The following is a 14,222-nucleotide window of genomic DNA, read 5'->3' on the forward strand; positions in this document are numbered from 1 at the left end:
GGATGGGGACTCCACCACCTCCCTGGGCAGAACATTCCAATGGCCAAGCTCTCTTGCTGGGAAGAGTTTCTCCCTAACATCCAACCTAAACCTCCCCTGGTGCAGCTTGAGACTGTGTCCTCTTGTTCTGGTGCTGGGTGCCTGGGAGAAGAGACCAGCCCCCACCTGGCTACAACCTCCCTTCAGGGAGTTGCAGAGAGCAAGAAGGTCTCTCCTGAGCCTCCTCTTCTGCAGGCTAAGCAACCCCAGCTCCCTCAGCCTCTCCTCCCAGGGCTGTGCTCCAAATGTGATGTCTCCTTCCAGTTCCTGAAGGATGCCTACAAGAAAGCTGGGGAGGGACTTGTGGGGATAGGATGAGAGGCAATGGCTTTGAGCTGGGAAAGGGGAGATTTAGATTGGAGGTTAAGAAGAAGTCCTTGACAGTGAGGGTGTGGAGACACTGGAACACGTTGCCCAGGGAGGTTGTGGATGCCTCCTCCTTGGAGGCTGGATGAGGCCTGGAGTAACCTGGGGCTAGTGGGAGGTGTCCCTGCCCATGGTGGGGGAGTTGGAGCTGGGTGATCTTTAAGGTCTCTTCCAACCTAAAGCATTCAATGGTTTTGCTGCAGGGGCACTACTGCCCTGCACCTTCCTGAGTGCACTTGGGCTGTCTGTGAGCATGGGGAGCTGGGAGCTTTGCAGCCTGGCCCACGCAGCATGGCAAGATGCCCTGAGGTGCTGCTGGAAGCTGGAGCAGCCAGCCCAGGGCTTAATCTTGGCCATCATTGCAGACATCAGAGTGTCTAATGCATGGCTGTCCTTGAGCAGCTGAATAATATCACTCCTAAGGAAAATAATGGCTCAAGTGGCAGAAGAACCCAGCTGTGATGGATTTATTGCCCAGGCAAGGTTAAATGAAGCTGTCAGGCAGATATTTGCTGTGAGCCCTGCTGGAGGTTTGTTGGGGTGGGTGCTTCCTGTTCCTGACAGCACTTTGCTCCAAGTACCAAGTCAAAATTCAACCTAATTTCCTTCAAGCATGTGAAGTCAGCTCTGGTTATTGCCTTTCTGGAGACACCATCTCTCCTGACAACAGCAAGAGCCAAATTAGCAAGTTAATGAGATGTATCACTTGCATTACTTAATGGATGTTCTACAGACCTGAACATCTGGGGGTGAACCAGCCTGGGCTTTGCTGGTGTGAGGAGCACTGGGTGTCAGATGAGCTCTCTTCATTAACTGCTTTAATGCCTGCAGCAGCCACAGCCTCCCTGGGCAGCCTGTGCCAGAGTCTCAGCACCTTCCCACCGAGGAGCCCCTTCCTCAGCTCCAGTCTAACCCTGCTCTGCCTCAGCTTCAAACCATCCCCCCTTGGCCTGGCTCTAGACACCCTCAGCAAAAGTCTCTCTGCAGCCTTCCTGCAGGATCCCTTCAGCTACTGGAAGGCAGCTCTAAGATGCCCCTGGAGTCTTCTCCAGGCTGAACACCCCCAGCTCCCTCAGCCTGTGCTCACAGCAGAGCTGCTGCAGCCCTTGGATCATCTTTGTGGCCTCCTCTGGACTCACTCCTGCAGCTCTGTGTCCTCCTTCTGCTGGGGACACCAGAATTGGAGGTGGGGTCTCAGCAGAGCAGAGTTAAGGGGCAGAATCCCCTCTCTTACCCTGCTGCCCACACTCTCCTGGCTGCAGCCCAGGGCAGGATTTGCCCTCTGGGCTGTGTGGCTGTGGTTTCCCTGGTACCCCAGCTGGTGTGCATTCACCTGTGGTGGGTTTGTTTGTGTGGGGGGTGTCAGATCCCTCAGGGGAAGCTTGCTCAGGGGTTTGCTTTGAAGCTGGTACTGACATTGTGTTTCCAGGTGGACTGAACTGGTATTTCACAGGATCACAGATCCCAGGATGTCAGGGGCTGGAGGGGAGCTCTGGAGAGCCCAGGATGTCAGGGGCTGGAGGGGAGCTCTGGAGATCAAGTCCAACCCCCCTGCCAGAGCAGGAAAATAGAATCTGTTGCAGGTCACCCAGGAATGCACCCAGATGGGTCTTGAAAGCCTCCAGAGAGGGAGACTCCACAACCTCTCTGGGGGGCCTGTTGCAGTGTGCTCTGTGACCCACCTGGGTGTTCAAACTGTGCTGATTGTGCGCTGCAGCCTCACCCCGACCCCGATGCGAGCAAGCGCCGCTCCCGTTGCCTGCTAATTCTTCTTCCCTCCTTCTCTTCCACAGCTGAACCTGCAGACCTCTTGAAGGTGTTAGATTTTCACAATTTCCCTGATGGGATAACAAAAACCACAGGGTTTTGCACAAGCAGAAGGTCTTCAAAAGAAGCAGACGTTGCTTACAGAGTCACGAAAGACGCTCAGCTCAGCGCCCCGACAAAGCAGCTGTACCCTGGTGAGTCCACAGCTTCGGTTTCCTTTCTCTGGGAACAGCTGAACCTTCCCTCAGGTTCTGCAGGCACCCAGAGGACACCAAGGAATCTCTTTTCCAAGTGGTTTTCCCTTGGCAGGGAGAGGTTTGGCTGTTGCAAGGGGGGGTGTCGAGCGGGGGGCAAAGGGGCTGCAAACCACCCTAAAGCAGCCCCGCAGTAAGTTGTTCCTCACCCACTGCATTTGCAGATGGTGGTTTGGGTTCTCTGCAGATGAGGCAGCCAATGTCTACATCTGCTCCCTCCTCTAGGAGGAAGCTTCTGCTGGCTCATTATCACACTGTGGCATCCAGCTGGGGAGGTAGACTTGGAAGAGGCAGAGGAATGCCGAGCGTGCTTTGCTCTGGTTGCGGAGTGCCAAGCACAGTAGGGTCTTCTTCTGTGGCTCTGGGGTCTCTCCTCACACAAATAATCACCCTCCTAAAAATAACAGGCTTGCCCCAGCAGAACAGATGTCCCAAGGAATGGTGTTTGAAGGGTCCTTAGGCAAAGACACTAAGGTGCAGGAGTTCACAAAGCCCTCCAGGAGCAGCGCGGGGGCTGCCGACTGCGGTGTCTGTCGCTGAGGGTGCTCTGAAGCTGCTTTCTCAGCCCAAGGGGCAGTCACTAGAGTAGAGTAAAATGTGCCTGTAAAAAGACTTGGGCACATTATGGACCCAAACTGCTCACTGCTGGAGAGCTTCAGCCTTGGGCCTGTAGCCACCACCAGGAGTCTTCCTTCCAAAGGCGCACAGGAGCGCTGCTGTATCCTCGGCCTTCATGGGGGGAGCAGGAATGCTGGCAGTAGGCATGGTAGGACTTTGGAGCTTTGAGAGAAGAGCCTTTGAGGGAGGCTCATCAGTCATGGCATGGTTTGAATTGGAAGGGACCTCCAAAGGTATCACAATATCACCAAGGTTGGAAGAGACCTCACAGATCATCCAGTCCAACCTGTCACCACAGACCCCATGACTAAACCATGGCTCCAAGTGCCACATCCAATCCCCTCTTGAACACCTCCAGGGATGGGGACTCCACCACCTCCCTGGGCAGCACATCCCAATGACTAACAACTCTCTCTGGGAAGAACTTTCTCCTCACCTCCAGCCTAAACTTCCCCTGGCACAGCTTGAGACTGTGTCCTCTTGTTCTGATGCTGGTTGTTAGAGAAGAGACCAACTCCTTCCTGGCTACAACCTCCCTTCAGGTAGTTGTAGAGAGCAATGAAGTCTTCCCTGAGCCCCCTCTGCAGGCATTAGGGACATCCTCCATTAGATCAGGTTGCCCAGAGTCCCATGGAGCCTGACCTTGACTGTCTCCAAGGATGGGGCTTCAACTACCTCCCTGGGCAACCTTAGTGAAGGAAAGATAGGAGAGGAGGATGCAAGCACATCAGCAGCCCAGCTTCCAAGTCATCTCTTGGGCTATTGACAGGCCATGGCTGCCAGGGTTGCCTCTATTGATGTAGCCCTAGAACCATAGGACTGTCAGGGTTGGAAGGGACCTCAAGGCTCAGCCAGCTCCAACCCCCCTGCCATGGCCAGGGACACCTCACACTGCAGCAGGTTGCACACAGCCACATCCAGCCTGGCTGCAAACACCTCCAGGGATGAGGCTTCCACCACCTCCCTGGGCAACCTGTGCCAGGCTCTCACCACCCCCATGGGGAGGAAGAACTTCTTCCTCACATCCAATCTGAATCTCCCCATTGCTACTTTTAATGAGGACTGTTCTGGCCCAGGTGCAGCACCCTGAACTTGGTCTTGCTGAACCTCCTGAGGTTCACCTGCCCCTCCCAGCACGTCTCCAGCTTGGCCAGAAGAATGCTGCACAGGACTTGTCCATGAAGCAGCAGATGACTTAAGCAAAGCAGACAGACACACACGTTCCCCCTTGGTGTGGGAGAGAGAATTAATGACACAAAAGGCATTAGCTCAATCGAGGGTAATGTGGCATGTCACTACCAGTGCTCTTTAATTAACATGCTGTACCCATCAGCCATGGCCTGTCAATGGCCCAAGAGAGGACTTGGAAGCTGGGCTGCTGGATGTGCTTGCATCCTCCTCTCCTATCTTTCCTTCACTGAGGCTGCCCAGGGAGCTGGAAATGGCAGCACCTCCCAGGGCAGCTCTGCTTTGTGCTTGTGGCAGGAACTGGATCAGCTGAAGCTTTCCTGCCCTTCCAGACCAGCATCACAGGGATCTTCACTTCAGGCTCTTTGGATACACCTGCAGGATCTTCCCAGAAAGAGGAATTGGCCAGTGGGATGTGCTGCCCAGGGAGGTGGTGGAGTCCCCATCCCTGGAGGTGTTCAAGAGGGGATTGGATGTGGCACTTGGAGCCATGGCTTAGTTGTCAGGAGGAGTTAGGTATTAGGTAATAGGTTGGACTTGCTGATCTCTGAGGTCTTTTCCAACCTGGTTGATTCTATGATCTGGGTTAGGAAGAAGGCCCCCAGCTAATCCCTCTTTTGAAGGACCATGAGAGCAAAAGCCTTCAGTTCCTGCTCATGGTGCTGAGGAAAGAAGGAACTCAACCTCCCTCTGCTGGTTTGCATCCTGAGGCATTCTGGTTCCAGATGCAGCCTGCACAAGTGAAGCTAATGGCACCAGGCTGCTGTGTGAGGAGCTGGGTGGGGTGGGGGCATCTGTGCCCACCCTGCATGTCCTCAGCTCTCTTTCCATGGCTTCATCTGCAAGAATTGGGGGCTTAACCCCTTGCTGCCTTTGCACATGGTGAATTTGAATGGATTTGGCCAGGGGGAGGGGAGGGAAAAGATGCTGAGTCAAACCCAGCACCATTAAGTGGAGAGATGGATGGGCAACATCTTTCAGCATGAGCTCCTTTGAAGAAGCAAATGGACTACGAGGCCTTAATCCCAACCTCACTGTTTGGGGAAGGGGGAGATCTCCATTGTCTTTGAGGGGGATTTGGGTCAGTTTCTCTGTGCTTCATATCTTTATGCTGATGCATTTGTTAGCATTGCTGGGGTTTCAGCCACCATTCCCCCCACCAAGCCTGGGTCACTTCTAGCTGTGACAGTGAAGGCATTGTTGTTTTGCCAGGACAGCAGAGCAGGAAGAGAGTAATGTCAGCTATAATCCATCCATCCTGATTATTTGGGTTGAGAAAACTCCCCTCACCATGCAGGCATGTTAATAATAATGAAGGGGGGGTGGTGGGGAGAGGGGATCAAACTAAAAGCAGCTTTTTAATGAGCCTGGCAGCCTGTCCAAGTTGGAAGGTGCTGCATTGTGGCTCCACAATGACATTTGGGACATGAACTGTTTTACATAAAAGCTCCAAAACTGTAGTCCTGCCACTGGAGCCAGGGAGGCACAGGGCCTTGATTCAGCTCTCCAGGAGGATTTGTGCACAGCCAGGAGGGAGAGAAAGCTCAGAGCATCCTTTGGGAGACACAATTGGATGCTTCTTGCATTTGCCAGATCTCTGGCTCCATGGCCTGGGGGGAGGTGAGGGGGGAGCCCAGCTATAATCATGGCACTTAATTACTCACTGGGAGTCTTCTACTCAGACTCTCCAAATGTTGTTTAAGTAAGGTTGAGGAGTCTTCACTTGATGCAGACTATGTGTGCCTCTGCAGGTCTCCTCCAGTGGCCATCCTTCCCTCCCCCTCCTCCAGAGGCCATCCTTCCCTCCTCCTCCTCCAGTGGCCATCCTTCCCTCCCCCTCCTCCTCCTCCAGTGGCCATCCTTCCCTCCTCCTCCTCCAGTGGCCATCCTTCCCTCCTCCTCCTCCAGTGGCCATCCTTCCCTCCCCCTCCTCCAGTGGCCATCCTTCCCTCCCCCTCCTCCAGTGGCCATCCTTCCCTCCCCCTCCTCCTGTGGCCATCCTTCCCTCCTTCCCCCTCCTCCCCCTCCTCCAGTGGCCACCCCCTCTCCTCAGTCTGTTTGCCCAAGCTGGAGCACTGCTGGGCTTTGCTGCATCCCAGCCCGCTCCTGCCTCTTCCCTTGCCCAGCATTTAAACCCCTGGTTTATTGATAAGAGTTAAAGCAGCTCCCAGGCAGCTCTCCTGGCCTCTCTTCAGCTGACCTTGCTGCCTTTGCTGTGGCTGGAAGAATTCCCCGCTCCCATCTTCCTGCTCCCAGCCCTGGGTCAGAATGCCTCGGGCAGCCCCAGCTTACCATCTAAGAACAGCCTAAAGGGAGGGGGGGAAAAATCAATTAGAAGCTTATGGGCACTGAGTTGGACTCTCTCGTGTTGTCGCTGTGGCTTGCAGGGCTGTGCATCCGCAGGTTAGAGCTGCGCCCTTGTGTCGCCTCCCTCCCCTGCCGGCCACCGGCGGCCGCGCAGGCGGAGCGGCCCCGGCCCGCACCCCGCGCTGCCCGCGGCTGGGCTCTGCCCCACTTTGCTCTGCCCTCCTGTGGTTTAAGATTTCCCAAGCAGATACCCAGGGACACAATGCCATCCTTGTTTGGTAGGGAAGGCCTGGACCTCAAAAGGAGAGATGTCCTGCAAGCCTCTGCTGAAGCGCAGCGTGCGAGGAGGTTGTGCCCTGCAGGTGCCCTCTGCTTCCACAGGTCCCACGTCCAAGCGGGACTGGATCGAGAAAGCCTCTGTGCTAATGCTCCTGGGGCTTTAAGAGGTCCTGTTTGGGATGTGCCTCCAGGCTTTTCAGGCTGGGCTTGCCTTTCCTGTTCTGAAGGGCAGAGAAAACCCAATTGGGATAGGGTAGGGTAGGATAGGATAGGATAGGATAGGATAGGATAGGATAAACCAGGTTGGGAGAGACCTTTGAGCTGTACCCTGCACAGGATGGGGCTTGAAACCTTTTGGTCTGGAGTTTCAGGGGATTGCTCCTTCTCCTGGTCAGAGCTTAGAATCAGAACCAGAGAATTGTCAGGGTTGGAAGGGACCTCAAGGATCAGCCAGTTCCAACCCCTCTGCCATGGGCAGGGACACTTTCCACTAGATCATGATAGACAGCTGGATGAACATGAGCCAGCAGTGTGCCCAGGTGGTCAAGAAGGCCAAGGGCATCCTGGCCAGCATCGAGAAGAGCGTGGCCAGCAAGAGCAGGGAAGTCATTGTGCCCTGTGCTCAGCACTGGTTAGGCCACACCTTGAGTCCTGTGTCCAGTTCTGGGCCCCTCAATTTAAGAAGGACATTGAGACTCTTGAGCGTGTCCAGAGAAGGGCAACAAGGCTGGGGAGGGGTCTGGAGCACAGCCCTGTGAGGAGAGGCTGAGGGAGCTGGGGTTGCTTAGCCTGCAGAAGAGGAGGCTCAGGGGAGACCTTCTTGCTCTCTCCAACTCCCTGAAGGGAGGTTGCAGCCAGGTGGGGGGTTGGTCTCTTCTCCCAGGCAAGCAGCACCAGAACAAGAGGACACAGTCTCAAGCTGTGCCAGGGGAGGTTTAGGCTGGAGGTGAGGAGAAAGTTCTTCCCAGAAAGAGTTGTTAGCCATTGGAGTGTGCTGCCCAGGAAGGTGGTGGAGTCCCCATCCCTGGAGGTGTTCAAGAGGGGATTGGATGTGGCACTTGGTGCCATGGTTTAGTCATGGGGTCTGTGGTGACAGGTTGGACTTGATGATCCTTGAGGTCTTTTCCAACCTTACTGATTCTATGATTTTATGTTGCCCAGAGCCACATCCAGCCTGGCCTTAAACCCTTTTGCCTCAGTGCTGTGATTGTGGCTGCTCCATACTTCAAACACTTCATTCCTCCACACCTTACCTAATTACAGCCAGGGATCACCTGAGATCAGGCAGTGGAGGGAGAGCTGGGACATGTGTTAGGTGCTTCCTGAAGTGCAGACAAATTAGCATCCCTTGCTGATTGGCAGCTTTAATTCTGCTTTCAGCCTTGCTGTGTCTGCCCCAGCTCGGAAAGCCACAGCCACAGAATGCTCTGCTCTTGTCTGCAACAGACCAAACCTGATGCAACTTCCCCACTGCCTTAAATAAAACCCTTCCACACTGTGTGTGCCTCACTGGCATCAGATGCCCTATTTCCACTGTCCTCCTGACAGCTGAGGTTGATTTGGGCATCTTCTGATGATATAGGAAACAAAGATCCTTTTTTGGGGGGGGAGGGGGAAGGGGGGTGATGGTGGTGGCCTTTTGGTGAAGGGTTAGGTGCAAATAGTACAGATCTGAACCAACAGCTCTTTTAGAGCCTTTGTGTTCCCCCCAGCACTGTGCTCTCATCCCAAATCAGAAGACACCTCCCCCATGCCAGCCTTTTCTTGCAGGTTCAGCTGTGGGCTGGCTTTTGGCTCTGGGACAGATTGCAGTGAGGGCTCCACAAAGGCTTTGTGGTCAGAGCAGAACGATCAGAGCTGCTCAGCTCTCTGCCTGGGGCTTCCAGGTGCCATTAGAGCAGGTAGCCTGTGAGGGGACACTGAACCAAAGCCACTGCAGATCACTCTGCTTCGGGCTGCAGCCCATCCCAACCCCGTGCTGCAAAAGGCTTTGGGGGAAAGCCAGCTCTCCGCCTGGCTCTTTGTCAAGGGGGGGGTTGCTGGTGTGCACACATCTGGAAGGACAAACCAGAGGCATCCCCAGGGGCTGTCAGACACCAGGAGGCTGTGTTTTCCAGGAAACCTGACTAACCTCTTTGCTTTTTCCACTCCAGCTTCCCCCTTCCCAGAGGACTTCTCCATTTTAACCACTGTAAAAGCGAAGAAAGGAGGTCAGTCCTTCTTGATCTCAATTTACAATGAGCAAGGGATCCAGCAAATTGGTGTGGAGATGGGTAGATCTCCTGTATTCCTGTATGAAGACCATACAGGAAAGCCAGGCCCAGAAGACTATCCTCTCTTTAGAGGCATTAACCTTGCAGATGGCAAGTAAGTGACATTTTGTGCCCAAAGGACAAACCTGTTCCTTGTGTGTCTTGCTGGCAGCATGTTGAACCTTGTGTGAAAGAGGAGTCATGCTCACATCCCAGCGTGGTGGGGGTTGGAAGGGCCCTTCCAAGATCATCCACTCCAACCTCCCTGCTCAATCAGGGCCACCCCCAGCAGCTTGCCCAGGAGCACAGTGGCCAGGTGGGGTTGGAGTCTCCGCAGAGAAGGAGACGCCACAACCTCTCTGGGCAGCCTGCTCCAGGCCTCCAGCACCCTCACACCAAAGAAGCTTCTAATCCTGTTGGGGTGGAACCTCCTGGGTTCCAGTTTGTGCCCATTGCCCCTTCTCCTGTCACTGGGCACCACTGGCAAGAGCCTGACCCCAGCCTCTTTTCCCCAGCCCTGTAGGTAGTGATGAGGATTGAGCAGAACCCCTCTGGGGCTGCTGTTCTCCAGGCTCAACAGCCCCAGGGCTCTGAGCCTTTCCTTCTCACAGAGATGCTCCAGGCCCCTCAGCATCTTTGTAGCCTCCTCTGGGCTTTGTTCAGTAGTTTTCTGTCTGCCTTGAACTGGGGAGCCCAGAACTGGACCCAGTACTCCAGATGTGGCCTCACCAGGGCAGAGTAGAGGAGGAGGAGAACCTCTCTTGACCTGCTGGCCACCCTCTTCTCAGGGAAATGCATCTAATAGTAGATAAATATACATACACCCCTGAGGCTGCTTCCAAGTGCCCCTTTCTTGAGCTTTACCCTTTGAATAAATACAATATGTGTAAAAAATGTGATTCTCAGACTAGTCAATGGAAATCATCTGACACAAGCATGGGAACACCATTGACTTGCTGCAGAGGGCCTTAAGAAACCACTTTGTCTTGGTAAAAGTCCCTACTGAGCCTCTTGCAGACCCAGGTAGCCAAGAAGGCCAATGGCATCCTGGCCAGGATCAGCAATAGTGTGGCCAGCAGGAGCAGGGAGGTCATTCTGCCCTGTGCTCAGCACTGGTCAGGCCACACTTTGAGTCCTGTGCCCAGTTCTGAGCTCCTCAGTTTAGGAAAGATGTTGAGCTGCTGGAAGGTGTCCAGAGAAGGGCAACGAGGCTGGGGAGGGGTCTGGAGCACAGCCCTGTGAGAAGAGGCTGAGGGAGCTGGGGTTGCTTAGCCTGGAGAAGAGGAGGCTCAGGGGAGACCTTCTTGCTCTCTCCAACTCCCTGAAGGGAGGTTGTAGCCAGGTGAGGGTTGGTCTCTTCTCCCAGGCACCCAGCACCAGAACGAGAGGACACAGTCTCAAGCTGTGCCAGGGGAGGTTCAGGCTGGAGGTGAGGAAGAAATTCTTCCCAGCAAGAGAGATTGGCCATGGGGATGTGCTGCCCAGGGAGGTGGTGGAGTCCCCATCCCTGGAGGTGTTTAAGAAGAGCCTGGGTGAGGCACTTGGTGCCAGGGTTGAGTTGATCAGCTGGTGCTGGGTTGGACTTGATGATCTCTGAGGTCTTTTCCAACCTGGTTAATTCTGTGTTGTGTATGAGGTGGGTGAGCAAGGGAGTGAGCAGTGTGATTTGCCTTGTCCCAGATGAAATCCTTAGCTCTGCCCTTGGATGCTTTCGACGTTTGCCGGCATCGAAGGTGCGCCGAGCGTCGCTTTGTGACAGCTTCATTGTCAGCTGCTGCTCGGAATCCCGAGGCTCTGTTTGACACATTTTATGCCTGTCTTCTTCTAGGTGGCACAGGGTAGCTCTCAGTGTGCAGAAGAAAAATGTCACCTTGATTTTGGACTGTAAAAAGAAGATCACCAAGTTCTTGGACAGGAGCGACCACCCCATCATCGACGTCAACGGCATCATTGTGTTTGGAACGAGGATATTGGATGAGGAAGTCTTTGAGGTGAGTCAGGACAGTGAGGCAGCTCTGGAGATGGGCCACAGAGATGAGGAGTTGGCTTCTGGCTGCTGAAGTTGTTTGCAGCTCGTTTCTGGAGCTGCTTTTTGGATGTCTGTGTCCCAGAACGCCGCCCTGCATCGTTTCACGTCAGTTTAAGGTTTGATTGTGACCAGGCAAAGTGGTTCTTGTGGCAAGGATGGGAGCACTGACCCAGGCTGCCTGTTGGAGCAAGCTCCTCTGGTTCTGTGGTTTCATGGCCTTCCTGGGGTTCTAGACCAGCCCCTGTGCTGGGATCTTGCAGGCCTGTAGCTCTGATGCTCTCGGCTTCTTTAGCGTGGGAAGGGCTCCCAGAGGTTTTGATTCATCCCTGGGCTATGAGTTAGATGAACTCCATTGCAGGGGCAGCAAACGGAGGCTGAGGAAAGCAGCTGCCTTGCAAGCCACAGCTCACTCTGAGGCTGTAGGGAGTTGCTCTTTCCCCATGTGCTGGCCACTGGTTCTTGCCTCCTTGCACTGCGACACAAAGGGACCCTCCTCAGCAGCTTGCTTGGCAGCCCTGTCGCCTCCCACACAGCAACTGCTTTGATCAAAGCCAACCAGAAGCCTGATGGGTGGAATGTTCCCATGAGCTGCTCTGATTTGAGCTGAGAGATAGGGGATTATTTATAGATAAGGTACATATGGCAGAAAGCTCTTCCCATCCTTCAGCAGCCACTTTAATGCATGCATTTCTCCAGCGAGCTCAACTTCTCTGCTCTGCTGCACTTCTGAGGCTTTCATGGGGAGGAGGAGGAGGAGGAGGAGAATCTTGTCCCTGATCCTCCTTGCAAGCTACAATTGCTTGCCTGAAATCAGCACCGGTGCAATGGAGTGTAAACCAAGACCCATTGATCCTTATCTCCTTCCTTTTATTGTGTTTGTGGGGAGGGAAGAGCTGCATCTCCTGGGCCTCCCCCACCCAGCAAAGGGATGGGGAGCATCCACTGCTGGGTAATTAAAGCTGTAGCCAAGCCAGCTCTCGTCTGCAGCTTGCTGTCACTTGGAAGGAAAGTTCCAGTCTGTTTAACATTACCAGCATCTGGGAGCTGGCCTGCTGTAAACAGAGCAGGAATGCATGGGCTGAGGGCTGCTGCCAAAATCCCACTGCTGGAGCAGTTAGAGCTGGGTCTCTAAATTGCATGGAGCTGACTGAGGTTCCCTGGGAAGCTGAACAATTGAAAAGGGAAAGTAAAAGTTGGGTTGAGTGGGCACTGGAGTGTCCCTTTGTGAGTGCTGGAGCCTCTGCCAGACGTCTCAGCACGTGGGGGATTTGTTGCAGGAAAGGGGAGCTGCATGCACCCAGAGATCTAACACTTAAAGGGTTTGGTATCACATCCAAGCTGGATGAGAAACCTGCACTTCAGGCTCCTTCATTTTGCAAAGTAACTGCACTTCCATGACTGCTCCTGAAGCCTGAGATGCTCCCAGGTGGCTTTTAATGCTGCCCTGGCTTTAGGGCTGCCTGAAAAGGGAACAGACAGAGGTGACAACAGGAAGGATCTGGAGGTGCTGGAAGGTGCCCAGAGAAGGGCCACGAGGAGGAGCAGAGGGCTGGAGCTGCTCTGCTCTGAGCACAGACTGAGGGAGTTGGGGTTGTTCAGTCTGGAGAGGAGAAGGCTCTGAGGAGACCTAATTGTGGCCTTCCAGGATCTGAAGGGGGCTCCAGGAAAGCTGGGGAGGGACTTTTGAGGGTGTCAGGGAGGGATAGGAGTGGGGGGAATGGAACAAAACTAGAAATGGGGAGATTGAGATTGGATGTGAGGAAGAAGTTGTTCCCCATGAGGGTGGTGAGAGCCTGGCACAGGTTGCCCAGGGAGGTGGTGGAAGCCTCATCCCTGGAGGCTTTTGCAGCCAGGCTAGATGTAGCTGTGAGCAGCCTGCTGTAGTGTGAGGTGTCCCTGGCCATGGCAGGGGGGTTTGGAAGTGGCTGCTCCTTGAGGTCCCTTCCAACCCTGACAATTCTATGTCAATCTTCTCCTAGCTCCACTCAGCCCTTCCCAAGGACTGAAAAGGACTAAAAAAGACTTTTCCAGGGGTACAAGCTCAGAGACCTTGTGATACCTCTTTGCTCTGGGGGGAGGTGGGGTAGAATGGAGCAAACCTTCCCCCCCCCAGTGGAGCCTGTTGCCTGTTGTGGGTGCAAGATGCAGCCACGAGGTTGTTGCAGGCACTTACTGAGCACTGGATCACTAGCAAGAATTTTCCCCTCCCCTTTGTCTTATAACAGATGTGCTGATATTATACAGCCTGCCTCTGAAAAACCCTCTCTGGGCCTGCTGCTTGTCCTGTCTTTTCCTCTTGCCACCCTCAGCAGACAAAGGCTTTTCAGTGTCTTTACCCCCAGTCAGGCTACCAGCAGCTCTAAACTGCACATAGTAGGGCTTCATGAAGGCAGTGGGCTATAACCTAATTTCCTTCATATCTCAACAGCTTCATTTCCTTTTGGGCCTCCTTTCTTCTTTCTGCAAGCCTCAGCAGAAACTGTAGAGGGGAGGAAACTGTGGCTCAGAACAATGGGAATTGGGTGTAAGCCCTTCAAAGTTACATTCTGCTGGGAAGCTGATCATTTCTGGAGTCAGAGAAACAGTGGCATCCCCCAGGGATCAGTGCTGGGCCCCAAGCTCTTTAATATCTTCATTGATCATCTGGATGAGGGGATTGAGACAGTCATCAGCAAATGTGCAGATGACACCAAGCTGGGAGCAGATGTTGGTCAGTTAGAGGGCTGAAGGGCTCTGCAGAGGGACCTTGCCAGGCTGGAGAGATGGGCAGAGTGCAACAGGATGGCATTCAACAAGTCCAAGTGCCTGGTGCTGCACTTTGGCCACAGCAACCCCAGGCAGAGCTACAGGCTGGGGGCAGAGTGGCTGAGAGCAGCCAGGCAGAAAGGGACCTGGGGGTGCTGATTGACTGCTGCCTGAACATGAGCCAGCAGTGTGCCCAGGTGACCAAGAGGGCCAATGGCATCCTGGCCTGCATCAGGAACAGTGTGGCCAGCAGGAGCAGGGAACTCATTCTGTCCCTGTGCTCAGCACTGGGTAGGCCACACCTTGAGTCCTGTGTCCAGTTCTGGGCTCCTCAGGTTAGGAAAGATGTTGAGCTGCTGGAAGGTGTCCAGAGAAGGG

General features: G+C 54.2%; 1 protein-coding gene across 2 annotated transcripts in view; it reads left to right on the plus strand.

The window, feature by feature from the left end:
* Nucleotides 1-14,222, plus strand: part of COL5A1 (collagen type V alpha 1 chain) — a 200,135-nt gene that overhangs the window by 45,708 nt on the left and 140,205 nt on the right. For both annotated transcript variants that reach the window (XM_054174209.1, XM_054174210.1), the window contains exons 2-4: nt 2,199-2,366; nt 8,972-9,185; nt 10,899-11,061. In XM_054174209.1, the coding sequence (XP_054030184.1) occupies nt 2,199-2,366; nt 8,972-9,185; nt 10,899-11,061 (545 nt within the window). The remainder of the gene's footprint in view (nt 1-2,198; nt 2,367-8,971; nt 9,186-10,898; nt 11,062-14,222) is intronic.

The sequence above is a fragment of the Dryobates pubescens genome, chromosome 29 (genome assembly GCF_014839835.1).
Source record: "Dryobates pubescens isolate bDryPub1 chromosome 29, bDryPub1.pri, whole genome shotgun sequence".
Lineage (NCBI taxonomy): Eukaryota > Metazoa > Chordata > Aves > Piciformes > Picidae > Dryobates > Dryobates pubescens.